The sequence below is a fragment of the Polypterus senegalus genome, chromosome 11 (assembly GCF_016835505.1).
Source record: "Polypterus senegalus isolate Bchr_013 chromosome 11, ASM1683550v1, whole genome shotgun sequence".
Classification (NCBI taxonomy): domain Eukaryota; kingdom Metazoa; phylum Chordata; class Cladistia; order Polypteriformes; family Polypteridae; genus Polypterus; species Polypterus senegalus.
In genome coordinates this window covers 27,069,553-27,095,220 of record NC_053164.1, presented here as the reverse complement: position 1 = coordinate 27,095,220, position 25,668 = coordinate 27,069,553, and the positions used below count along the sequence as shown (strand labels likewise).

The following is a 25,668-nucleotide window of genomic DNA, read 5'->3' as shown; positions in this document are numbered from 1 at the left end:
TGCCTCTTGAGTTTAGGGCCAGGATGCCTAAGGTAGTGAGTGAGGCCTTCACTTTTGATCAACACCTTGTAGCCACTAGGGAGTTGTTGAAGTCCCTCAAACTTCAGACACAATTGCACCAACCGGGTTCAAAATGACCTTTTATTAAAAAAAATGTTTTATAGTTCTCACAATAGCCAAGATTCTTACTTTTCTTTATTTTGTCTTTTCTATTCCTTTCCTCAGTTCTTCCTTCACTCCTTCAGGCAAGTGTTGTACTCTTGCAGCTGACTCAGACATTACAATTGACAACACTCACCGGGTAAGCAGGAGCCATGAAGAGTAGAAACAGCCCTTTCCTGCAGCTCCTCCTGGCAGCAGCCAAAGAACCCAGCACAGGACTGCAACTCCCTGCATGCCTTGTGGGTGCAGGAATGGCCATACTGGCTCAGGAATGCAGACATCCAAAGTGCCAAAGGGAACATGTAGTCTTGGGAAACTATCTTCCCTCTGTCCATCCATTATCCTGCCTCCCTGTCAAAGAAGGGAACATTTTTCTGGCTAGGATGCCAGTCTGTCCCCACCATCTCCCACAACATGCATCACAATGCAGGTCTGGCTTTGTCTGTTTAAGAAGCTTGCATCCATTTTGAGCATTTTGACAGGCAGGATTATAATGATGATCACCAAGAAAAAGGTTTAATTTAATTTTTAAATGAAGAACGGATATAACAATGTTTCTGAAGCAATGAGCTTCACCGAGGACACACATGGAATAACAGCAAACAATACAAAAATGTCTATGAGAAATATCTCATGTTACTTGTGTTGCATATTCAACATGTAATTTACACAGTCTTTTGCTCTCAATGCCTTAAACACATGCATTTATTGCTAAAACACTGTTAAATAAATTCTACTTGAAAATCAGAGTAAAGAATGAAAAGGAAGCACATTCAAATAAGATTGAGTTTCTGAATTGAAGATGAAGATTTGCTCTCCCCCCATTCATTGGTAAGGAGTCCTTTCTTCAATTCTCCATGCTGTGAAAGTTATAAATGACATGAGTTCTTGATTTGTATTCACCGTACTATGCAATATCCAGCAGAGCAGTGTTGAGGTGTTATCAGGCAGCACAACATAGCTGATAAAGAACACTTAACCTTAAAAAAAAATCTAGATTTGTGATTAGAGGAGGAAGAAACAAGCTAGCATCTGTTTCATGAGTACATGTGAAGTTGGAATAGCATCAGTTCAATGCTGAGATCTATGAAAATATGCATAAAATGAAAATCTCGTGATGAAGAGTTTAAAATATGAAAACTGTCCAAGAAACCAAAACTAGTGCAAACTTCATAAAGACCCATAGTAGAGGTGAAGTGGTGATTAATGAAGGATGAATTGGAGTTATTGATAAACAGATCTATTACAGCACTAATATCAACAGTGACATATGTGAAATTCATGTTTTTTTCTCTAGCACAGGATAAAATAAGGGACTGGAAAAATATGCAGAAACAAAAATAAATAAATTTATGTCACTTTCCACCAACAAATATCAAATGTGACCCGAGGAGTCTCCCCATTAGATTAATATTTCAATTTGAAGCATGTGACGAAAAGATGAAATATTTAACAACTGTGGAACTAGTGCTCCAAGAAGGAGGTGTTTCATCTCGCCTGAATATCATCGAGAGGAATTGCAGCGCATGGCTCAATGGCAACTGTGGGCAAGCAGCTGAGTCCAAAGTATACTTTTCCCCCGTAAGCAAAGAGAAATCTACAGATGACAGATCTAAACATCAGAGAAAATACTTCTGTATAGGTACCCCCAAATTTGAAGACCTGAAAATAAAGAATGTGAAGTGAATCGGAGTAAGCCAGGAAAGTGTTGCCTGGATGTCAACCATTTTTTGGGATATTCTAACCTGAGAAGCAAACCACTTGGTGGGGTATCGGTATCAATTACTGTTTCTAGTCAGATTTAGAAGAAAATGATTGACAGAACACTTACTAAAATTCAGGTTACCAAATAGTGAGAAAATGAGCGGGGGTTTATGGGTTAGAAGTAGGTGGAAACTTTGAAACCTAGTATGTCAGTATGTCTGAATAATTAGTACAGACAAATATTTGTTTTCAATTTTATGATTCTTCCATGAACATCTTGGTGTTGTAGAGTTTAATATTACTGCCTCAAATCTCTGGAGACCTGACCTGATCAGAGCTTGTGTGGTCTCCATGTCTACATAGGTTTTCTGTGAATACTGAAATTTCTATTGACATGCCAAATGTTAGCAGGTTAGGGTGACTGACAACACTATCAAATCACCAGAAAATAATTTTGTATACAGTGAACCCTCGTTTATCACATTAATCCGTTCCAGACTCTACCGTGATAAATGAATTTTCACGAAGTAGGATTCTTTATTTATAAATCAAATATTTTCACAGTTAGAGTATAGAAAACCTGTTTACAACCTTCTAAATATGTTTTTTTAACATTATTAGAGCCCTCTAGACATGAAATAACACCCTTTAGTCACCATTGCACTCATATTACCCAATATATTAGACAAAATAAGAGAAAATAAGACATATTAGACGTTACAAATATCATATTATTACTAGGCTCACCCACCTTTTAAGGCGACTGACTTTTATCCTCAATTTGTGTGTGTTTCATGTGTACATCAGGCATGTAAGTGTAGGGAATGAGAATATCAAAGTGCCCATTCATAACATCTCCCGAAAACCTAAGTTTTTTTATTCCCTCGAGTGCCTGTCTAAAGTCGTACAATGTCAGCCCGAATCTGTACCACTAAAGACGGAGCTTAATGCACTAAATAAGCTATAGATGAGAATAAGCAAGCACCATCTCCCCTGATATTTACTATGCGGTGAGGCATTTGTACTCCATCAACATTAATTATTTCCAGACATAATTTTGTCTATTTTTCCAGCGTATCGCGCACAAAAGCAAGGGAACGATGGGAGCACCAGAACTCTGCTCACATCGCGCCGTGCACGCAAGCGCAAGTAGTAAGTCTGTGATAAGCGGAACACCGCTACGCTTTGCACTCACGGGACAGAAGGACAATCCCGACCGCTTTTATATAGTAGATTATTGTAGTGTACATTTAATTACACACACACACAGTTCTTACACACAACCACTAACCTATGAAGGCACGATCTCAGTAGGAGAGTCTTCAGGTGGTGCAGTATCTTCAGCAGGTGCGTCGTTGTCTTTTTCCCCTGAAGGAGTACTAGGAGTAGGCAAAGGGTGTCTGGGTGCGCGGCTGAAGAACATCTTGATAGAAAGTTGCTGGCGCTGTCTTTTCATATGCGTGAGGAGGCTTTTGTAGGGTATTGCCATCTTTAATCATATCCAAGAGTTTCACCTTCTCCTGGATAGTAAGCATCTTCCTCCGGCACTTAGTTTTATTGTCAGAAGGCTTAAAAAAAGCAGCATGTTTAGGAGCAATCATGGGGCTTAGATAAAAGTTCTCAGAAAGCGCATGCGTAGTGATGTAAGCGTGTATGAGAAAAAATCGCGATAGAGTGAAGCCGCAAAAGTCGAAGCGTGATATAGCGAGGGATCACTGTATAGTGTTTTTCCATAGTGATGCACCAACACAAAGCTCTTTTCACTTTTTTCCATAGTTAAGGGTACAGGTAGTTAAAGAGATTTACTCAGGATGGGCATACAGTGAGTTGGAGGTGAGAACTGGACCAACTGTCTTTGGGTGTAAAGGCCAATACCTTACATTCTAAAATAACTTCCTACCATGTATTTGAGTGTGAATGTGCGAGCGAGGGTGCCATGCAGTAAACTGATGTGGTAATGGTGGTGGGTTCCTACCTTGTACTTAACACTAACAGGAACCACCCATCTCAACAACCCAGAAATGGAATAAGGATTATTTCAAAAAGTGAGTGGATAGAGAGTAATGCCTCTCTTTGTCATTTGTAATAAAATCTTAGATCTTAGTAAAGAATAGGAATTTGCTTGAACCATTTCTAATAATGAAACCTTTAATGGATAATAACAAATTCATTTTAAATTGTAGTAGTCATTTTGGGACACTTTCTTATTAAAACTAATTCAAAGTTATTATAAGATTGAAATCAGCTAGTATTTTAAATTAGCATAAATATGATCGGAAATTGTTGAACTTGCTATACTTCAAGCATCTCTTAGTTCTTCCATCACTCTCTTGCTATCGTGGGATGGCCATTAGCTCGTATGCCTGGGGACTTACAACAAAGGCGGAGGGAGTTGGCCTCAAGTTAATATTCATAGGATCCTCCTTGGAGCGAAAAGAGAAATTCTGCAGCAGAGAGCAGAAGAACAAGAAGATCTCCATCTTGGCCAGACCCTCTCCTACACAGATACGCTTTCCTGTAAAACAAATGTTTGTAATGTTGATTAGTAGAGCAGGATACTTGTCACTCAAGGGAGGAGGACTTTAAAAGTTGTCCAAGTGCAGTTTCCAAACCTTAACTGCTCTTCAAAGTAAACATTATAAAGAATGGTAGGGTGATAGTAGTGTAATGTCAAAAAAGAAATAAGCAGTTGTAGAATATCCAATACACAGAATAATTTCATTAAGAATAAAATAAATGTGCTTAAGTCATATGCAGCTGCACAAAACTTTGATATAATAGAAATAACAGAAACCCTGCTCCCAAATGAAACTGATCAAACTAAAAGAAGTGGAAATTCAGGGTGCACTCTGTGGATAGTTAAGGAGATGCCTCAAACACAGGAAGCAAAGGGTTATGGTGAACAGAACTATTTTCAGAATTAGGAGATGTTAAAAGTGATGACCCTCTGGGATCAGTGCTGGGACCTCTGCTTTTTAATATAAATAAATGACTATAAGAGTATGATCAATAAGCTGGCTAAGTTTGCAGATGATGCCAAAAGTAGGTGGATGGGCAGATAGTGAAGAATCAGCTAAATTGCTACTGAGAGACTTGGATGGAATACAGGCTTGGATAGATTTGTATCAGATGAAATTTAATGTAAGTAAATGTGAAGCATTATATGTAGGAAGCAGAAATGTTGGACTTGAATACACAACAGGAGATCTGAAACTTGGAAGTACACTTCAGGAGAAGGACCAAGGAGTCACAGTGGGCTTATCACTATCTACTGTACATCCAAACAGTGTACAGAAGTGATCAAGAAGGCTCATCAGATATTAGGGGTATCTGTCAGAATGTGTGGAGTACGTGTCAATGGAGGTTATGCGTAAGTTTTATAGTAGTTATAACTCTTACAGCAGTGCTCCAGAAAGTCCAAGAACAGCAACTATGCTGATTCCCAGGGTAAGAAACATGAGCTACGAGGAGAGATGGAAGTGTCAGAACTTTTTCAATTTAGGCAAACAGAAATTAAGAGGTGATTTGATTGAAGTATTCAAAATTATGAAAGGGATTAGCAAAGTGGATCCCAGGGTTTCTACTTTAAAACAAATAATGCAAGAACAACACACATATAATTTTGGAAACTTGTTAAGGGCAGATTTCACACAAATGTTAGAATGTCAGTGTATCCACACAGTCAAGTGACCATAATATAATACAATCCTCAGTTGTTTTGAAGAGTAGGGATGCTTAAACTGTTCATTTTAACTTTGGTAGGACAAATTGTAGACAGATGCAGGTAAGTCTAAAAGGCATAAACATGCTTCTTTAGTGTAGTAATAGTTGTGGAGCAGTGGTAAAGGTTTAAAAATGTTTTACATATAATACAGAATAAGCACACCCCAACATTTAGAATTAGCAGGAAATTAAGGAAAATGCCACAGTCGGTTAATAAGGAGTCTGAAAATAAGCTGTAAAGGAAAAACAGCTGTATAAGGCATGCAAGCACCAATATGAATCATAGGGCAGGAAGAGAGCATTAATGCAAACATTTAGAAGGGAGGCTAAAAGGCAATTAGTTAGGACTATTACAGGTAAGGCAAAATAATCCCCTAACAGTAAAAGAGACTACGAAGGAAGTACTGAGTGATTTGGAAATTGTAGAGAGAGAAGTTATGCTTAGATTAAATAGGCTGAAATCAAATAAATCACCAGGACCAGTTAATATTTATCCTTGAGTGCCTAATGAGGTTAGTCAGTACATGTATAAACACTTGATGCATGTTTCAGGTAGCCACTGTGCACGGGGGAAATTCTGAATGACTGAAAAATGGCAAATATTATCCCATTATATAAATAGGGTGATCATGCAGATCCAGATAACTATAACTCAGTAATATTAATGTGCAAAATTACTAATAAGTGCAAGTCTGCTAAAATCTTCAGCTAAGAATGGCTGAATAATGGAAAATGACCACAAAATGGTTTCTCTTGAATAAGAAATTATTGTACCTGCGGAAAAAGGCATGAAAGCTGGATTCAGTTTGAAGCAGCCATTTTCATCCAGGAAGTGACCAGGGTTGAAGGAGTCAGGAGTTTCCCACTTGGTCTTGTCAAACAGAACTGAATGAAGGACAGGAATCACCACTGTACCCTAGACCATCATGAGGAAGATCGCAAAGTGCTTAACATTGCATTACTAAAATATAATAAATGTTTTTTTCACAAGAGAAATACAGTCATTCAAAATCAGTTGTCACTAAGAATGCACCTGAAGTTATTACTGGCCTAAAACGTTTACTCAGTCACTCAGTGCATTTATTTTTGTTTAAATTTCAGGTAATTTGTATAAAGCACAATTAACTGAGTGCTGGCTTGGTACATTTTTATATATCACTGTAATGGAATCCATGGAAGTACCTTCAGTCCTGGCTGAGAAGCCATAAAGATTGGACAGTCTAAATGAATGGACATCCTGCCAGAATGGTTGCTGTTCCCATTCCATGTTCAAAGAGCAATATAGCAGGATTGCAAGCGGAGGCTGCCTCCTTAGTTATTTGTTATCAGAAATAAACTTGATGCATTAGGATTAAAAGTAAAGATGGAAGTAAAAAATTTAGGGGTAACTGTTGACTGTAACCTGAATTTTAAATCGCATATTCATCAGACCACTAGCACAGCATTTTTTCACTTAAGAAACATAGCAAAAGTTAGACCTCTTATATCACTGAAAGATACAGAGAAATTAGTTCACGCTTTTGTTTTCAGTCGACTAGATTACTGTAATGCACTCCTCTCAGGACTACCCAAAAAAGACATAAATCATTTGCAACGAGTGCAGAATGCAGCTGCTAGAATCATAACTAGGAAAAGAAAATCCAAACACATTTCTCCAGTTTTGATGTCACTACACTGGTTGCCTGTGTCATTCAGGATTGACTTTAAAATTCTGCTTATGGTTTATAAAGCCTTAAATAATCTCGCCCCATCTTATATATCAGAATGTCTGACACCTTATATTCCAAATTGTAACCTTAGATCCTCAAATGAGTGTCTGCTTAGAATTTCAAGAACAAAACTTAAAAGAAGTGGTGAGGCGGCCTTCTGCTGTTATGCACCTAAAATCTGGAATAGCCTGCCAATAGGAATTTGCCAGGCTGATACGGTGGAGCACTTTAAAGCACTGCTGAAAACACATTACTTTAACATGGCCTTCTCATAACTTCACTTTAATTTAATCCTGATATTCTGTATGTTCAATTCATTATAATAACTATTCATGGTGGCTCTAAAATCCGTACTGACCCCTACTCTCTCTTCTGTTTCTTTTTCCAGTTTCTTTGTGGTGGTGCACACCATCTACTCAAAGCATCATGATGCTCCAACATTGATGGACTAAAAGCCAGAAGTGTACGTGACCATCATCATCAAGTCCTTCCTTGAGAACCCTAAATCCAAAGAGGACTGTTTAATTTATGTTAGGTAGAATGCCCGGAGGGGACTGGGCGGTCTCATGGTCTGGAATCCCTGCAGATTTTATTTTTTTCTCCAGCCGTCTGGAGTTTTTTTTGTTTGTTTTTTCTGTCCTCCCTGGCCATTGGACCTTACTCTTATTCTATGTTAATTAATGTTGACTTATTTTAATTTCTTACTATGTCTTTTATTTTTCTGTTCTTCATTATGTAAAGCACTTTGAGCTACATTTTTGTATGAAAATTTGCTATATAAATAAATGTTGTTGTTGTTGTTGTTTTCTCCCAGCATGCTGTGGGGCAGTGTCCCTTAGGTATGGTACCTGAGAAATGGGAGGTGTAGTTTTAGAAGGTAGCCCTGTTAGGGAACACAGGTTCCACTGGCGGGAGTCTCCTAGCCGCTTCGCCATCAGGTGAAGTTATCACCTAAACTGGAAGTGCTTCCTGGGTGCAATGATGTGGCATTGGAAGTATTCCTGGATCCAACATAAAGGAAGCTGCTCCACCTCATCCAGGCAAGTCAGAGTTGGGAGCGGAGTAAGGTAACATTCGCTTGGATTAGAGGTAGAAGAACAGACAGAAGTTTATTATTTGTAACATTTAAATGCCAGAAGCCTGTTGAAATGCCTTTTTGTTAAATAAAAATAGTTTATTAGATCCCAGGACTTGCATCTACAGTATATAGTTGTGGTCAGTGGATGAGTTCTGTGATGCACAATAGAATCCGCAAGCACCATTTACAAAGAGCACCATGACAAGGTGCTTCATACACAGGGTAAGTGCAAAGAAAGCACAACAAGACAGTAAAATTTAGTAAAATTATTATGAATCAGAGTAAAATAAGAGAAAAGAAATCACATTATTCAACCAAACATCACAACATTGTATCTTTTTTAGGATCTGGATGTGAAAAAGCCAGTTCAAAAAAAATTAAATATAGGAAGATGGTTTTAAAGATGGCCTTTCATTTTTGACCTTTGTTTTTTAAAATAAATTATTTAGAGATCACCCAAAGTAAACAGCTTAGTATTAGCTTGGTTTAACTTGAAGAGAAAATGGCGCCTTACTTCAGGGATAGAGTAGCCTCTGAAGACAGTGTCCTTTGTTGTTTCATGTAAAACATTTAAAGGGACAAGGTCAATGAACCTCTGGATTTCGTGAAGGACAGCATCAGTGTATGGCATTTTCCTGCGGTCCTCCATGACAGGGGCACGGTCTCGTCCAATCACATCATCAATCTCCTTCTGGACCTTTTCTGGGTGGAGGAAAAATAGCATAAAGTAGACGCATTATTATCAAAACCACAGTCACAGTAAGGTCTTCATACACAACTCCTATTCTGAGGCTCATCCAGATTAATTTGCTTTGCTTTTATGATGAGCTTTAGATTTACAATTTCCTTTAGATTTTCTTTCAACCAGGGAAAATTTCTTACCTAATCCATTGAATTCAAAAGCATTTTGATAATGGACTGATTCCCCATTCACTGTTCCATTGTTTTAGATGACATTGCCACTCGTCCACCCATCCAACCAGACATTTATTTTTAATGCTTGTTTATTGTCACATTTGGTTGAAATTTAGAAATAACTCAAAACTTAGATTATCTGTGTCTAGATGTTATTCCATCCTTAAAATGCCTTACCCTGGATATGAAGGTATTTCATGAGTATCAGCAGTCCATATCGTAGAGTTGTACTGGTGGTCTCTGTTCCTGCCGTAAAGAGATTTAAAACTGTGCTATTCAGGTTTTCAAAGTGGAACTCTGTGGCAGAATTGTCACTCTCCTTGAATGAGATTAGAGACATAATCAGCTAGTTAGGACAGAGAACATTATGATTCCGCAAGACATAGCACTGCAATTCAATTTCCCTGCCATGTTTCCTTAATGACAAGGAATTTAAAACATTTGAACAAAATGCATCTTCAGAGTAAGATTAATTTAAACTTTATTACTCATATACACTTCCAGCCCTCTGCACCTACTTATCCAAATCAGGGTAATGAAGGATCAAAACCTACCCCAGCTTTGTTCAGTGCAACCATGAATGTGGTGCCAGTCCCTTATGGGACTCCCACACAGTAGCACACAGGTGGTCATGTATGTCACAAAATCAATATTTTGGGTGTGAATTACATTCCTGGCTGCTGTTTGTGTAGAATTTTAATTTTTAACCAAGTCCCCAGGCTTTTCTCACTATGTTCTGAAGATCAGTGTATTAGGTTCACTGGATATCCTAAACTGTTAGAATTTGAGTGTGGGTATTTGAATGAATAATGTGCCCTGTGACTGACTAGAGCTTTATTTTCTTCAGGAATGCTGCCAACAGAAGTTTTTGATTTCCTCTCTTTCATGGTAAACTGGCCATAGCTCAAGAATTAATTAATGGACAGATACTGCTGGGCTTCATTTACATTAGTCAGTTTTGAGCCGATTTGTTTTTCCGTCTGTTTTCACAGATCTGTGTGTTAATATGTACTCATTATGTAATTAGTAATTTTTAACGATGTACTTGCATTTTACCTGAGAGCTTATTATAATGATTTGCATTCAGTGAAGAGCACTACACAAAAAATAAACTGAACTGAAATAAACTGAATTGTAAATTCAGTTAAGAAATGGAGAAAGTTTTACATTATGTTTCTTACAGCAATAAGTTCCCAAAATAACTCCAATATTCACCTACCTGCTTCATTCTGATGAGAAAGCTGTCTATGTAATCCCGTGGGCTGTCACTGTCCAGTGTCTCTTTATGATTCTGAATCATTTCTGAGGTAAATTCTTTGATTTTGTTTGCAATCTTTAAGATCTGCTTGTAAAGTCCAGGCATTAAATCCATGAGCACAGGAAATATGGTATACAACTAAATAAAACATTCAAAAGTATGAAAAAATCCAATTAAGCACAAGTGATTCCGTTTGTCAACTCAGGGTTAATTCAGATATGGTGCACAGAATCTTAGTATGTTAGTATCGTTACCTGTGCGAAGGTGGTGCTGACTAAACGCATATTGTGATTAAGGAGCGATATCAGATGTATAAACTGCTTATCCTCATACTCAAATCGCTGACCAAAGACAATGGAGCAGATGATATTGGATACAGCACGGCCCAAAATTATGGTAGGATCACAAAGAGAACCTTCAAGAGAACAAAGTGGTTCAAATACTGTAGTTCATCATTTTACTGGGAAGTAAAAGCAATCATAAATTTAGGAATAAGATACAGTATATTTTTACAGTTATTGCACTGACTAAAAGTTGTCTTTTCCTAACATCGTAATTTTGCAGAGTATAAGACCATTACATCAGCTTACCATCTGGAATGCTAATTAGCTAATTTTCCCAAATAAAATTTGAAGGTGTGCATAGTTTAGGGTAGTAACACGTCCCATACATGTAAAAATATCTGTTTACAGAATATTTTGTAATATGCTTACTTTAAACAAATACTATGTTTGTTTAAAATTCTAATAAGCACATAACCTGCGGTCATATACAGTATAGGTTTTGTAACTTCACTCTAGATTTTCTCTAGTGTTCTCACGTCTTTCTTGAAAAATGTGGACATAAAACTGAATTCTGGAGTCTGGATTGTATAGTGTCATAATTCCTTTTTTTAATGATTTGTGGTTTTCTGTATTTATGTATTTCTGTCCTGTCATTGACTCTAATGAGTTTGCAAGGAGACTCGACTCTTTTTCGTAAGGTTTATTTAACTAACTTTAAATTATCTGGCAACACAGCTGGAATAAAGTCATCTGTCAATGTAATCAACTTTAATTATATTTTTTCCAGAAATTTACACAAAGTAGAAACCCAGATTTCCTTAGCACATAAAGAAAAAAATGTCATATTTCTTTTGATATAAATTAGTGTGACTAACAGGTAATCTGGCCAGTGTCTGTATGATGTGCGCATGGGTTTTCAGTGTGTATTCAGGTCTACACACACATCCAATAGACATTAAATTTGCCTAAAATGTGTAATCATGCTAGCACCCTGTCTGAGGCTAGTTCCTGCCTTGTATCTCAGTATTGCTGGCAATGGCTCTGGCTCACCAAAATCTCAGCAGTGAAAATAGATGTACAGAGAGTAAAAGTTAAGACATCAATCGATTGCAGAATGCAGCTGCTAGAATTTTAACTAGGAAAAGAAAATCTGAGCACATCTCTCCAGTTTTGATGTCACTACACTGGTTACCTGTGTCATTTAGAATTGACTTTAAAATACTGCTTATGGTGTACACAGCTGTCAAGTTTTCTGCTTCCAATTCATGTCTCTGTTTGTTCCAGATTCCCACAACTCTTTGATTAAAAAGGTGATTCCTGGTTTCAACCTTGAATGCACGTCCCCTTAATTTCCACTGGTGTCCTTGAGTACATGATTCACAGTTAAGTTGAAAGAATTCTGCTAGATCTACTTTATCAATGCCTTTGAGAGTTTTGAAAATCTGGATTAGGTTCCCATGCAGTCTCCTCTGCTTGTGGCCAAATAGGTTTAGTTCTCTGAGTTTGTCACAATTGAAATGTGGGATACACTTGGTTGCCCTTCACTGTTCAGCTTCAAGTGCTGCTATGTCTTTCTTGTAGCATTGTGACCAGAAGTGCACTCAATACTCCAGATGTGACCTCACTAGTCTCTTGATTTATACTGATTTTTTTTTTTATGATATAACCTAACATTTATTACTCTATTTAATTAGTTCTGCATGTTAATTAAACCATGAAGGTGTTATGTCAACATAAACCCCTAAATTCTTCTCAGAGAGTGCATTCTTTAAGACAGCATGTATCATGTTGTATTTATAACTGTAAAACTTCAATTTTCCAATGTGTAGCCCTTTGTACTTTGTTATACTAAACTGCATTTCCCAACTGTTTAAACAGTTCTGAAGATCTTCAGGTCTTTTCGAATTTTTGCTTTCTCCTCCCTCTCCTCTATTTTAGTACCAGGTGTGAATTTTCCAAGCTTACGAACTACACCGGAATCAATGTCATTAAAGTAAATTAGAAAAGGTAACCGTCCCAGCACAGACCCCTGAGGGACCCCTGTCAACCAACTTTAGATTTTGTAGGATACCTTTACAGCAGAATTAACCTTCAGTGTGGGACATTTTGGAAGTCTAAGAAAATCAAACACAATATGTAAGCACTGTCTTTAACATACTCACTGATCAGTCCTTATTGCAAAAATCCCCCAGTCATCTGTTTTAAATTTTAGTGATTTATTCAAACCTGTGTTACATTTCTAATTGACTATGTATCTGTGTATTTTCTTCTTTGAGGGAAAAGGGATTTGAAAGAACAAAACCTATTTAATTGGAAGTAATTTACTGCCTTATAATGTTGGTACTGTAATGGTAATTTGGAACCAGTATAATTAAATAAGTTAGAAGATGTATTCATGGTGTAATATTTAGGTATGTTCAGGGGCATTAACTGATTTAAAAGCTGAAGAATTTTTAGTTTTTAGTTACTTAATCAAGGCAAGTCAAGTCTGGGAGCATGCACTGGTACAGTGTGTTGCCGCACCCACAAAACAACAAAACAACTTGGGATCCTGGTTTGCAACCCCTCAGGCAGACATGTGGTCCATTCCCACCATCCACAAATGACCCTCTATCAGCCAAGTGTTATGTGGGTGACCCCTTGGCCTGGTCCAGCCATTCGGGTCCCCAACAATGAGGATCTTACGAGCCGGATCACCCTCGGGGAAACATGCCACATGGCCGTAGTAGTAACTGACGCTCCCTCACAATGCAGGTAATGTGCCTCATTCTGGACACGATTAACAACCGCTCAATCGATACAGAGTCAAACCAACGGTACCCAAGGATTTTCCGGGAAGACACAGTACCAAAAGAGTCCAGTCTTCGTCTCAGGTCACTGAATAGCGTCCATGTCTCACAACCATATAGCAAGACAAGAAGCACCAGGACTCTAAAGACTTGGACCTTCATCCTTTTGCATAGATATGAGGAGTGCCAGAAACCCCTTTCCAGCGACCTCATTACCCCCAAGGCTCTCCCAATCTGTCTACTGACCTCATAGGAAGAGTCAGCTAAGACATGAATGTCACTGCCAAGGTAAGTAAACCTATCAACAAGGTCAACACTCTCTCCACAAACAGATGCACTGCTGATGGCTGTGTCCAAGAGGTCATTAATGGCCTGGATCTTGGTTTTAATGAGGACACTCGCAAGCCCAGACACTCAGACTCCTCGCTCAGTCTCTCTAGCACCTCGATCAGAGCCTCCATTGACTCCGCGAAGATCACAGCATCGTCAGCAAAGTCAAGATCCATGAATCCTTCTTTACCAACAGATATCCCACAACTGCTGGACCCCACCACCTTGCCCAACAATACAAGCATTGAATAGAGTAGGAGCAGAACACACCCCTGATGAACCCCAGAATCAACTGGGAAAAATACAGAGGTCCTGCCTCCACTCTGCGCAGCACTCACAGTACCAGTGTAAAGTCCGGCCATGATAACCAGCAACCTTGAGGGGATCCTGTGAACCCTCAGGATGTCCCACAGGGCAGCTCAATCAACTGAGTAACACAGTTGAGTTACTTAATCAAAGAGTGAATTAAAACTTTTTTGTATTGTTGTAACAGTGAATCATTAAAAATAACAGCAATTATAAAATGTAATTACATGCAGAGGTACTATATTAAATACAAGCTTTTTAATAGTGCTACACAATGTCATGTAATGAAAAATGCAGCCCAAATGGACTAATGATGGCTCAACAGTTTTCACAGAGAGCAGATTCTAATTATGGTATTGATGGATGTACTTATGTTAGCTGTTGAAAATGGAGGATCTGTGATTAATTGTAGCTCAAATTTCTTAAACATTTTTCAAAGAAGTACTTATTGGAAAATGAAATCTCTATTGAAGTGTCAATGTAGAATTGTTGGCTGCTTTGGATCACGATGGAGAACAGGTTGGGAGCTTTGTTGATAAATGAACAATAACAATAAATCAGCAACTAAGTAATTGACAGATATACCTAGGCTCAATTTATTTTAAACAGTTTTAAACCATTTTTCTTCCTTCCTGTTCAAATAGATCAGTATCTTTGAACTTGTTAGAGTGCTCTGCGGCTGCACTCAGTGAAAACCACTTAAACAGAAATAAATTAGCTTTATTGTAGTGTTGGGGAAGTAATGCATTGTTTTTCAGTCATAGTCTTTATTTATGTAATCTCAGAGAGTCAGAGGCAGTAGGTGGCATACTCCTGTGAAGGCCAGTAGCGCAAAGTGAGATACTGAGTCACTCACTCCGATTAGTCTGCAACTCACTCCGACAAAATTAAAAACGTCTGATTTGCCTTTAGTCGTAGGGATGGATTGTGTGTGCATGATAGTTGACCTCCAACAAATGCTCATCAAGAAGTACAATTCATATAATGCAGAAACAAAGAATAAGATGCTTTGGACCTCACAAACAGAAGAGAAGCTGTTCTCTCTGATGTCTTGTGTTTTACATACCATGACAGAGTGGTAAAAAAGGAATGAATTTGCAGCTTAAATTTCTGCAGCTGTTAACACTTTGTACAATACCACCTCTGTCAGGTAGCATGTTATTGGCTGTCAAAAAAGGGGAAAAGAAGGACTGAGATGGAAAGTTGGCATACTTTAAGTAAATGTGACATGGCCAGCAATTTTAAATTATTAAAATGGAGGTGGTCTTACAACAAAATCATGTCTCATTGACAAGTCTAACATGTCCCATGACTAAAAGTCATGTAATGTGACATCAGCTTAACTTGTATTGGACTGTTTTGCTGTCAGAAACAGAAGCTGGACGAGTAAAAGAGGAAAAAATACAAAATATTAAAGTTTAAGTGACCTCAAGGTATATTTGAAAGAGTAAACTAATCTGTAATTGTAGTCACATATAACGCTTCTCTGTTTTATTCATAGATGAGTTTGCATATTTGCTCATGCTTTTTAATGGGAGATTTTGAAATTTCAATTCTTTGTACAGCATGCTAGTTTTGAGATTTTTTAGTGAAAATTTAAATGTTCTGAAATATTTCCAAAACAAAATCAGTACACTGGGAGCAGAGTTGTTTCATGGGACAGACAGACAGATATGGCAATCGCAGCAGATGCTTTTTGCATTACTTGTGAACGCACCTATAACTGATCTGTGGAAATCATGATAGACCATGCTAATGTACCATAGAGGCTCTAAAATCATATGTCAAAAAGGTGTAACAATACAGAGTCTGGTGCTTTAGCAGTGGCTAAATCTGAAAAACTATAGCATTCAAATCTAGACATAATATTTTTTTACTCAGCACACAGTGTTTGTATCATGCATTAAATAAAAAAAAAACTGGAATTCCTGCCATTTTCTAGAAATAGTAGAAACATCTGGCATGATGGTGTAGTTTTGAACATTGTCATCTCACAGACCCAAGCATTCTGGGTTTGACATGTGCACCCAGACTTTGTCTGTTTGAGTGGGTTTTCTCCTGATCTTCCCTCATCCCTTCTTCCCTCACCCCTTATGATTTGTAGGTTATATTGACTAGCATTTCCAAATTGGCTCTTTGTGATTGTGATTATATGTGTGTGTAGTGAGGCGTGTGATGGACTGGTTCCCTGTCTAGGGTTGCTTTCTATTTTATGCCCTAGGCTGTACGCTAGTCCCTTCCCCCCAGTGCTCTTAACTGGGTAAAGTAGGTTTAAGAAAATTATGTTTTAGTTAAAGAGGTACCTTCCCATCAAAGTCCCAGATAACCAGGCTCACCTTTGGTTTTTCTGAATTCCTCAATGAGGTGTTTAGCTTCCTCTTGTATCCACTCTTCAATGCTGCGCTTTCCCATTCCAAAATCCCGCAGTGTGGAAATTGAGAAGCGGCGAAGTTGTTTCCAGCGATCTCCATTGCTTAGGAACAACCCTTAACAACATTTAGGAAACTTGTTAAAGATTAATCTTGCTAAAACAAAGAACCAAAAAATAAAACTTTTTCTACCATACACAAAACTTAAGTATTATCATATCATATCTGGGCCTGCTTAAGCCTGAGCAGGGTCACTGGAGGCTGGAGCCTATCCCAGCAATCATGGGGCACAAGCAAGGAACAATCTGTAAACAGGGCAGCAGCCCATCACAAAGTGAACACTCTTGTGCACCCACCGCACACACCATGGCAAACTTAGCTTAGCTAAACAACCTAACCTGCATGTCTTTCAATATGTGGGAGGAAACCAGAGCATCATGATTAAACTCAACTAGACACAGCGAGGACCCAGAACATGTAAACTGGTCTCCTTATTGTGAGGCGGCAGTGGTAGCACCGTGCCACCATGGCCGAATTACTTAAGCAAATAGTCCTGAGGGCAAATGTCAACTAAAGTTGACAATCAGGGGCAGAGAGCGAAAACATACTGTACATGTCAATAAAACAATTATGTTATAGGTAAGACCCTCTTTGCTAGGACTGTTAGGCTTGTTGTTTTGATGTTGCAACCCTACACGTGTGTCAGTAACATAAGCAATGTTTAGAATGGCATCGACATTGGGAGAGAGTGAAGTGAATACACAAAGCAAAATACTCTGTGTGTAATATTTATTTATTTATTCTTTTTTGTGTGTGTATTATTGCTGAATTTGACTTTTATCAAAGTCTGATTTTGATACGAACAATTTGATCGATCTCCAGCTGATCATAGTGCTGAACATGCTTGTATAGCTGACATGCCTACAGCAATGTTCACCCTGAGAGGACTACACAGACAGATCCATGGGAGGCAAACTGGCAATTTGACTTCATCAAATGACACGGTGTGCTAGTGGACACTATGGATTACCAGCCGCTTGACTACTTCAAGCTGTTTTTTTTTTTCCAGAAAGTGCCTGTCAGTTTAATAGAGAAAAGACAAACAGGTATGTGAACTTACATAGTGTAGGGGCTCATGGAACATAAAACATAGTGACATTCATCATAAATAAGTATTTTATGTTGATTTATATGTGAAACCATTGCTTTGTGTGCATTTCAAAAAATGAGCTTTTTGGAAAATATTCAGCTCTGGGACAAAAGGGAAAAATAGAATTAGCCCTAAAAGAGTTAAGGATGTAAATATCTGCTAAAGCAGATGATAATCCAAGGTCGCTGTTACTAACCACTATAACTTGGATTTGATTTGTGGCCCTGATTTTTTGAAGTCTGAATGATTTCTGGTGCACAGAAGCTCTTCTCTAGGATTCCTTTCCACATCCCAAACATGTGCAAATTAGATTAATTGGTGAATCTGAATTAACCGTTGTGAGTGAGTACAGACATGGGTATGAGACAAACCAGTGTTGCATCTGAGTTTTAATTTTTGCCATGTACAAAATAATGCCAAAATGAAATCTAGCTTTTTAACACTCTCTGATAATATTAAAATACTGGATAAATAAGCATGGAAGCGATTGTTTTGATAAAGCTAGTATTGTTTTCCTTCTTTTTATATTTTTCTTTCTTATTTTTATCTATTTCAATGCCTAATTCTCAGATTGTCTTTTTGACCATTTTTAGTTTCCTTATTGACCCCACAGTTTAGTTGAAGATATCGTTAATATGGCTTTCCAGAAAATTTTGAAGCCATTTAGACTTTCTATGTACATTCTCCAGGTTTTGATGGGGGTTAGGGGTTGCTGTTGCCCAGTTAAACCCAACAGGCAGACACTGACACAGGGTAAAATCACCAAGAAGATTTTTAATTCTTTTGTTCTTGTTTGTAGTACCCAAAAGCACCTCCGCCACCATAAACAGGCAAGTAACAAATATAACAAAACTATAAATCACACAAATCTCTTCTCCACACCTCCCAGCCAGCTCCATCCTACTACCTCCCAACTCTGGCTCGCTTGCTGGGTCTCCAACAGTCCCTTATATAGTCCTTGACCCGGAAATGCTTCTCCTTCCACTCAGGGGACTTGCTAGCACTTCCGGGTCAGACGGAGAATTGGATTTTCTTTAGCCTGGAATACGATAAGAGTCCTTCTGTTCCTTTACAGATCCCCCTGGCGGCACCCACGGCACCCAACAGGGCTGCGCAACCGAATTACAAGTTACAGGATTCCCTGCGGGAATCTGGGGCACCACCAGATCCCAGGGAAGCTGCCATCTATTATTTTGGGGGAGGCAGTGTCCTGAAAAAGCGGCCTTCCCACATCCTTCCATTTCGCGGGCGTCCCAGCCAGGATAAGCTGAACGCCGTCCGCCACAACAGTAATATCAGAGTTTCTTAAAAGCAAACTCCTTAGTATGAACTTGGGATGCCTATGACTTTCTGAGAAAGAGACATCGGACAGTGAAGCTAGGAAAATATCAATCAGAGCCCAGAGTGTTTTTAATTTCCTCTTTTTTACTCTCACTAAGCCTCCAATGATTCATCTATAAAACTGCTAAAATCTCTCAAGGACACGCCTCTGATTGGTTTAATCTCAAAAGGAGACAAGGTGCCATATTGAATGAAGGTGGATCAGATTGTCCTTGGCAAACCGGACCTGAATACACTTTAAAACCTGAAAACAGTTATAGCAACCTTTGTCAACAGACAACCATGTTTATAAATAGTGTGTGGGTCAAAAGATTGGAATCATTTAAATTGGCACTACTATAACACTAGGAGATGGGATGAAAACATAACATCTCCCACTGAAAAACTTTAACAGCAAATGTTTTTAATTTTTCAACTTTAAAATGTTAACCTGTCCTGATCAGTATATATCCTTTTTAAAGATCTGTCAATTAAATTATCCTCATCTCCCCCAAAACATTTAGTTTGGTATTGCATCTGCTCAATAAAAACTTCAACTGTAGTGCTATGTTCATACAGCAGAATGTCAGACACCATTAACGGTTGTAGGCCAGAAAGAATATCCATATATATCTCGGATTAGGAAGCAAGTAAACAATATATTTAAAGAACACACTTCATCAAGTAAATATCTGTTTAATTATTTTTTATCATGAAATACATTACCAATCACTCTGAGCAAGAACCATTGATAATGTAAATTGCTTCTTTCATTCTCAAGTCATTCTATTTCATGACGACTTTTATTTTAGTTCCATCATTCTCCAACAATATTCAACTGTCACTTATGTTTACGTTAAAGACCCATATTGGAGTTCAGTTATATATTTTCATATTGTTTTCTGGATGTTTTCTGTTTTCCTGACTGTAGTATTATTTGCTTCTGTTGTATATAATGTTGTGATTATGTCATTGTGGTACATGGCTGGCCGTTCATCCTGGCCAATACCCCCAGGCCGCCAGATGGAGCCCTCCTTGCAGCATAGAGGTGCACCGAATGCCAGCAGGGAATTATGGACAATGGACTTTTAATGCACAGCCCTGCTGGATTCCATGGGGGCCACCAGGAGTCGCTGCAGGGAGGCCCAGAGACTATTTGCCTTACGCCCAGGAAGTACATCATAGTCACGAGGACAAAGGAAACGATGTGCTTCCTGGGTGAAGAAAAGAAGGATTTTTATCTGACCCAGAAGTGTTCCAGGTCACATGGACAGAGAGGGTGAAATGCTTCCGGGTCAAGGAGTATAAAGGACTGTGGGAAATCCTAGACGGACGAGCTGAGTTGGGAGGCAGGGTGGCTAAGCGTCTGGGAGTTCGGAGGATTGGTTATTATTTATTTGTTTATTGCGTATTGTGGAGAGGAGCGTGCTTTGTGCACATTATTATTATAATAAATAATAATTGGACTTTTTATCTGGTGTCTGACGTGTGGTCTGAGGGTACAAGGGTGCGAGAAAGCCCTTATCTGTCACAGTCATATATATAAAAACTGTTTAAAAATGCAGTATAGATATCGAATAGGAGATCATTAAAGTGCTACAAGTTATGGGAAAAAAGCTACTTGTATTAATGAAATACCTATTGAATTTATTACAGGAGCTGGAGATAAAATAGAAATGGATTTTGTGGACCTAATAAAAGATATCTATCAAGATAACAGAATACTGGAAAAATGGTTACAAGCTCTATTTGTCACAATCCCGAAGTAAAATAAAACAAAGAAATGTGAGGTGCGCCAAACAATTGCACAGATGTCTCATGCAATGAAGGTCCTATCCACAGTAATATATAATCAAATCAGCACACAGTTACAAGGAATGATTGATCTGTTGTAGTATGGCTTTCGGCCAAACCTGAGCACCATTGGGAGCATTACTGCACTCAAAAATCTTCTAGCAAACCGGATTAACAGAAACAAGAAACATGCTTATGCTTCATCGACTATGTTAAGGTGTTTGACAGAGTTGAGCATGACAACAGATGGAAACTCTTCTGAAAAGAGGCATTTGTGAGAAAGATGTTAGACTGATAGCGAATATATACAATAACCAACAAAGCTTTATGAAGACTTTAAACAAGAACACATCAAAGCAATAAAGAGAGGTGTGCACCAATGGTGTGTCATTTTATTTCTGCTGTTTAATAACACTTACAGTGATGAGCCTTTGTGTTCGACCTTCACAAGGTTTTTGTGAAGATATAGAAGGCCCAGCATATGATTAGAAGAAAATTCAACAAATAAGCAATGCAGACAATATGGTACTGCTAACAGATACTTTATAGGACCTCCACCAATTATTAAAAAAATAGCTGAAAGAGGATAAAAAAAAAAATCTCCCTCCAAATAAAAACACAAAAAAAAAGGAAAGTCGTGGCAATAACAAACAAAGGGCCAAAGAAATAAGACTGACACTTGACAATCAAAAACTTAAACAAGTAAACAACTTTCAATACCTCAGAATTTGGATAAATGAAAACCTAAAGAATGATGTGGAGGTCAGGGCAGGAATAACCAATGCTAAGCAGCTTCTGGAGATATAGAGGACTGATGAAAAACAACCTCCCTCTGAACGTAAAGAAGAAACTGATACATACCCAAGTATGTTCCACTCTATAGTATGGCACAGAAACCTTTTCTTTCATGTTAGAACTTTGAATGAAAATAGCTTCTTTTGAACTACAGTATAGTGCTACCGAAGGATAATGAAAATGATCTGGATAAAGAAGACAACAAACAAGGAAGTAATATGAGGAGCTATTATGATAAAACAAATTCTGGTGGAGTACATACTGAGGCAAAAAGTGAAATTCTTTGGTCATATTGCTAGGGGCTCAACTGGTGAAGAACTGTGTAAAATCATGGAAGACAATTAGAGAAAGAAAGGGAAAAGAAGAAGGTGGTGGTGGATAGATGATATAGAAGAGGTGATAGTCAGCTGATATGTGAAAATCAACATCAAAAAAATCAGATACAAAACCAAACAAAAAGAAATGTTTGATGCAAGATTCCCAGTTTGAAGACACCAAAGACTGCATGCAGTTTGGTCGTGCAGTGGCAGTTGTAGAAAAACAACATCTGTTCATCAGCTATTTGTAGAACCATGGCCAGATTGTAGAAAAGGAGTCAGACAAGCCAGACACACTCAGAGTCCCGGAGATCTCTGCCAACTAGCTGCCTCCCCTTCTACCCCATGATTCTAGTACTCTGTTATCTGAGATGATTTTTTTCATTGGCAGGCAATACCTTGGCAGTTGGCAGCTTCTGCAGTTCTCGGTAATTACAGGCCTATTTCTAACCTTTCTTTTCTTTCTAAGGTTCTAGAGAAGGTAGTGGCCTCTCAGGCATAGTTATGCGTGTTTAAGTACAGAAGCTGTTCTTCTTACAGTTGTAGTCCTCTCTGCTGACTCTGGCCTGGTCCAGATTCTGCTCCTTATTGATTAATGCTGCCTTTGATATGGTTACTCATTACATTCTATACTCATGTCTTCAGTCTGTACTTGGAATTTTTTATACTGATTTACCCTGGTTCAAATCCTACCCTACTGACAGGGCACATGTAATTTCAATTGGAAAAAAAATTGTCTCACACAGCTCTGATTTTTCCAGGCATTCCTCAATGCTATTTTAGGTCCTCTCTTTTTACCGTCTATTTGCTTCCCCTGCACTTTATCATTCATCATCATAATTTGCAATTTAAATTCAATGCAGAAGAGACTCAGATATATCTAAGCACCCATGCCACTGGTATCCTTCCTTCTTCTTCTCTGATAAGCTGCCTCAGTGATATTAAAAACTGGATGGCAACTATTTTTTATATAAATCAGGATAAGACCAAGATAATGTTAAAAAGGGTCAGAGATTTTTCTTTCAAATTAGAGAAATTTCTCTCAAACTTCTATTTGCCTTGCCCCATTGTCTGACATTCTTTCTTCTTCCTTTCAGAGATGGAGTGCATGCGGTTTTAAAGGAAAGTTAAACCTTCTACAATTAGCTTCATTCTATGTACTTCAACTGGAAAAACGGAGAGGGCACTTACCTTAACCAACTACTTGTGAGTCCTACAAGCCGCTACAAAAGAGCGACAGTCATTTCAGGTCCGTGAGAGGCAGGAGCTTCAGACACACGCCATTGTGTTCGACTGCCGCCTACTGGCTCAATCAAGCAGCTCTTCGGACACGGTTAAAACCCAACAATCTAGTTAACACCACAAACTCCAACTAAGTCCTCGCTCCGTACAGTCTGAACCAATGGCTCTTCAGACGCGGTTGAAACCGTAAACCCCGACTCAGTCCTTGCCTCATGTAACCTGCTCCACTGCTGTTTAGAGACACTTCACGCACAGGCTCGCTCTGCAGTCTTTTTCTTCTGATCCAGATTTTATTTTTTCGAGGTCAGTTCTAGCTGTATATTCAGCCCCAATCACACGAGCACCTCTTTCTCGAGCAGACAATCGCCTCAAGCATCTGCCAATTGCTAGTGGATGAATACCGTTCATTACAATACATTTTTACCATGTTGAGACTCCGAGGAAGGTGAGTTGGAGTGCCCCACTGTGTTTTTTTAACCGGGTGTAATCTGCTAGATGGCCCACTATATAATACATATTTAGCTTTATCTAAATATTAAAACATTTTCAAAGACCAAACAACCCAATTTCATCTGCAAAGAACCATTCCCAGAATGAAACGAGTATTTGACAAGCAATGGTTCCACGAGTACCCACAAGGCATCATTTAATAACAGTGTTTTCAACAGGGGGACGTCCACTCGCACTAAAATACTTGTAATCTCTAGTGTACATCGGCTAGCACCTTTTATTTTATGTATATATTTTTGTCGGCACCGGGTGTAACGTCATGTACTCTGTAAATCAATCACCCTGTTGTGCAAAAAAGGGTTGGATTGCACTATCTTTTGTGTCCGAGAGTACCTGTATAGCAGTAAGTGCGCGATAAAACTACTTTGTTACGCGATATTGGGACAGAAAGATAATGCTTAAACTAGGCAAACAATTTTTTGGTAGCGTATCTTACTTGTTCATTAATCAAAGAATAATTTCGCTAGGCACGCTTTAGGACTTAAAAAAGTTACTCATTCCATTCTCCGTTAGAGCGACCTGATAATAAACTAGATAGACTGAATAGTCTACTCTTGTTTTTAAATGTAGGCTATTTAATTGTAATATGTTATAACTCGTGGTCATCTAAGAAGTTCCAGTTTTTCAGCCTGGCTTAAGGGCTGGTTTAAAAGTCTCTGTGGCTCAGCACTCGTGATCCTGCATCAATACATGATTAGGATAAAGGGAGCAAAACTCTTACCAAAATCCCCGGTGATTCTCATAAACAGCGGCGATACAGCCCTCCCGGCAAACACGTCAGCCTGCTGCACCAGCGCCTCCTGCACCGCGTCGTAGCCGACCAGAACCACCACACGCTGGGAACCCATGTGCACCGTCATCACGGGTCCATAGGTCTCGCTCATCTGTAAGGAAAAGCACCAGAGTGTGGTGATATATCTTGCCTAAAAAGATTTCAGCGCGAAATAAGGGAAACAGTTACTTTGGAAAGAAAATATAGTAACCTTTATAAAACTCTCATGTGGAGTTTTGCCGTTCACCTGCAGTAAGTTACCGATTAAAGGGAGTGGGGTCGGTCCGGGGGGCATTTTAGCGTAACGAGCCGACTCCCTCTGGACAAACAAGAACAGCAGACCCACGACGATCAAACCCAGAATTAGCGTGCAGGCGAGCTCCATGTTTGAATACGCAATAAAAATAATCTCGTGTTTGAGGAGGGAGAAAACTTTGTAAACATTGAAAGAGCGCCCTGCCATGGAATGTGCTTTTGTGCCAGCTGTTCTTTGTTACCTATTTTAATGCACCTTTTGTATTCGCGCATAATACAGGGATATAAGGATTCCTTAGATCAACAGAGTATTTGTGTAATTTGTAAGTAATTTGATTACTTCAAAAACTACTGAGTTGTGAAGACTGCTTGCGACCTTGAACTGGATAAAATGGATTAGAATGTTAGGTTGGAGGGTTTTGGACAAACCCTAAATCGGGGTGCCCAATGCGTCGATCGCGATTGACTGGTAGATCGCAAAGGTAGTGCAGGTAGATCGCGTTGCATTCTAAAAAAAATGTAAACGTTAGTCTATCATATATCCTCCCAATGGCATATATAAGGCGGCCAGTCTGAGATCTCTTCTCTTCTAACACACTGGTCATCCCGCACGCACGATCAAACTGCAAAACTCTGGCTATAATCCAGTTAGCCTTCCAATTTATATCGACTAAAGAAGGGATTAATAATAAAAAAAAAAAAATGTTTGGGGAATGTATGGGCTGGATGTGGAATTGGAAGAGAATTTTTTCTCACAATGTCACAATCGAAGTGCGTTTGTCTGATCTATCAATCTATCATTGCTATTCCAAAGAAGGAAAATGTGGAAAGGCACTTTCGAACTGTTCATAAAAACTACAAAACTGAATTCCTTCCGAAAAGCGAT

The 25,668-nt window shown here is 38.6% G+C and overlaps 1 protein-coding gene across 1 annotated transcript; it reads right to left on the bottom strand.

Annotated features, from left to right (window-relative positions):
* Positions 1 to 3,518: 3,518 nt before the first annotated feature.
* On the bottom strand, positions 3,519 to 24,954 carry LOC120538765 (cytochrome P450 2C8-like). Its single transcript, XM_039768222.1, has 9 exons — positions 24,739 to 24,954; positions 24,477 to 24,639; positions 16,595 to 16,744; positions 10,804 to 10,964; positions 10,511 to 10,687; positions 9,469 to 9,610; positions 8,891 to 9,078; positions 6,364 to 6,505; positions 3,519 to 4,381 (listed from the first exon to the last, which is right to left on the bottom strand). The coding sequence occupies exons 1-9, from the start codon at positions 24,910 to 24,912 to the stop codon at positions 4,200 to 4,202; spliced, it is 1,479 nt and encodes a 492-aa protein (XP_039624156.1). The 5' UTR covers positions 24,913 to 24,954; the 3' UTR covers positions 3,519 to 4,199.
* Between the last annotated feature and the right edge of the window lie 714 nt (positions 24,955 to 25,668).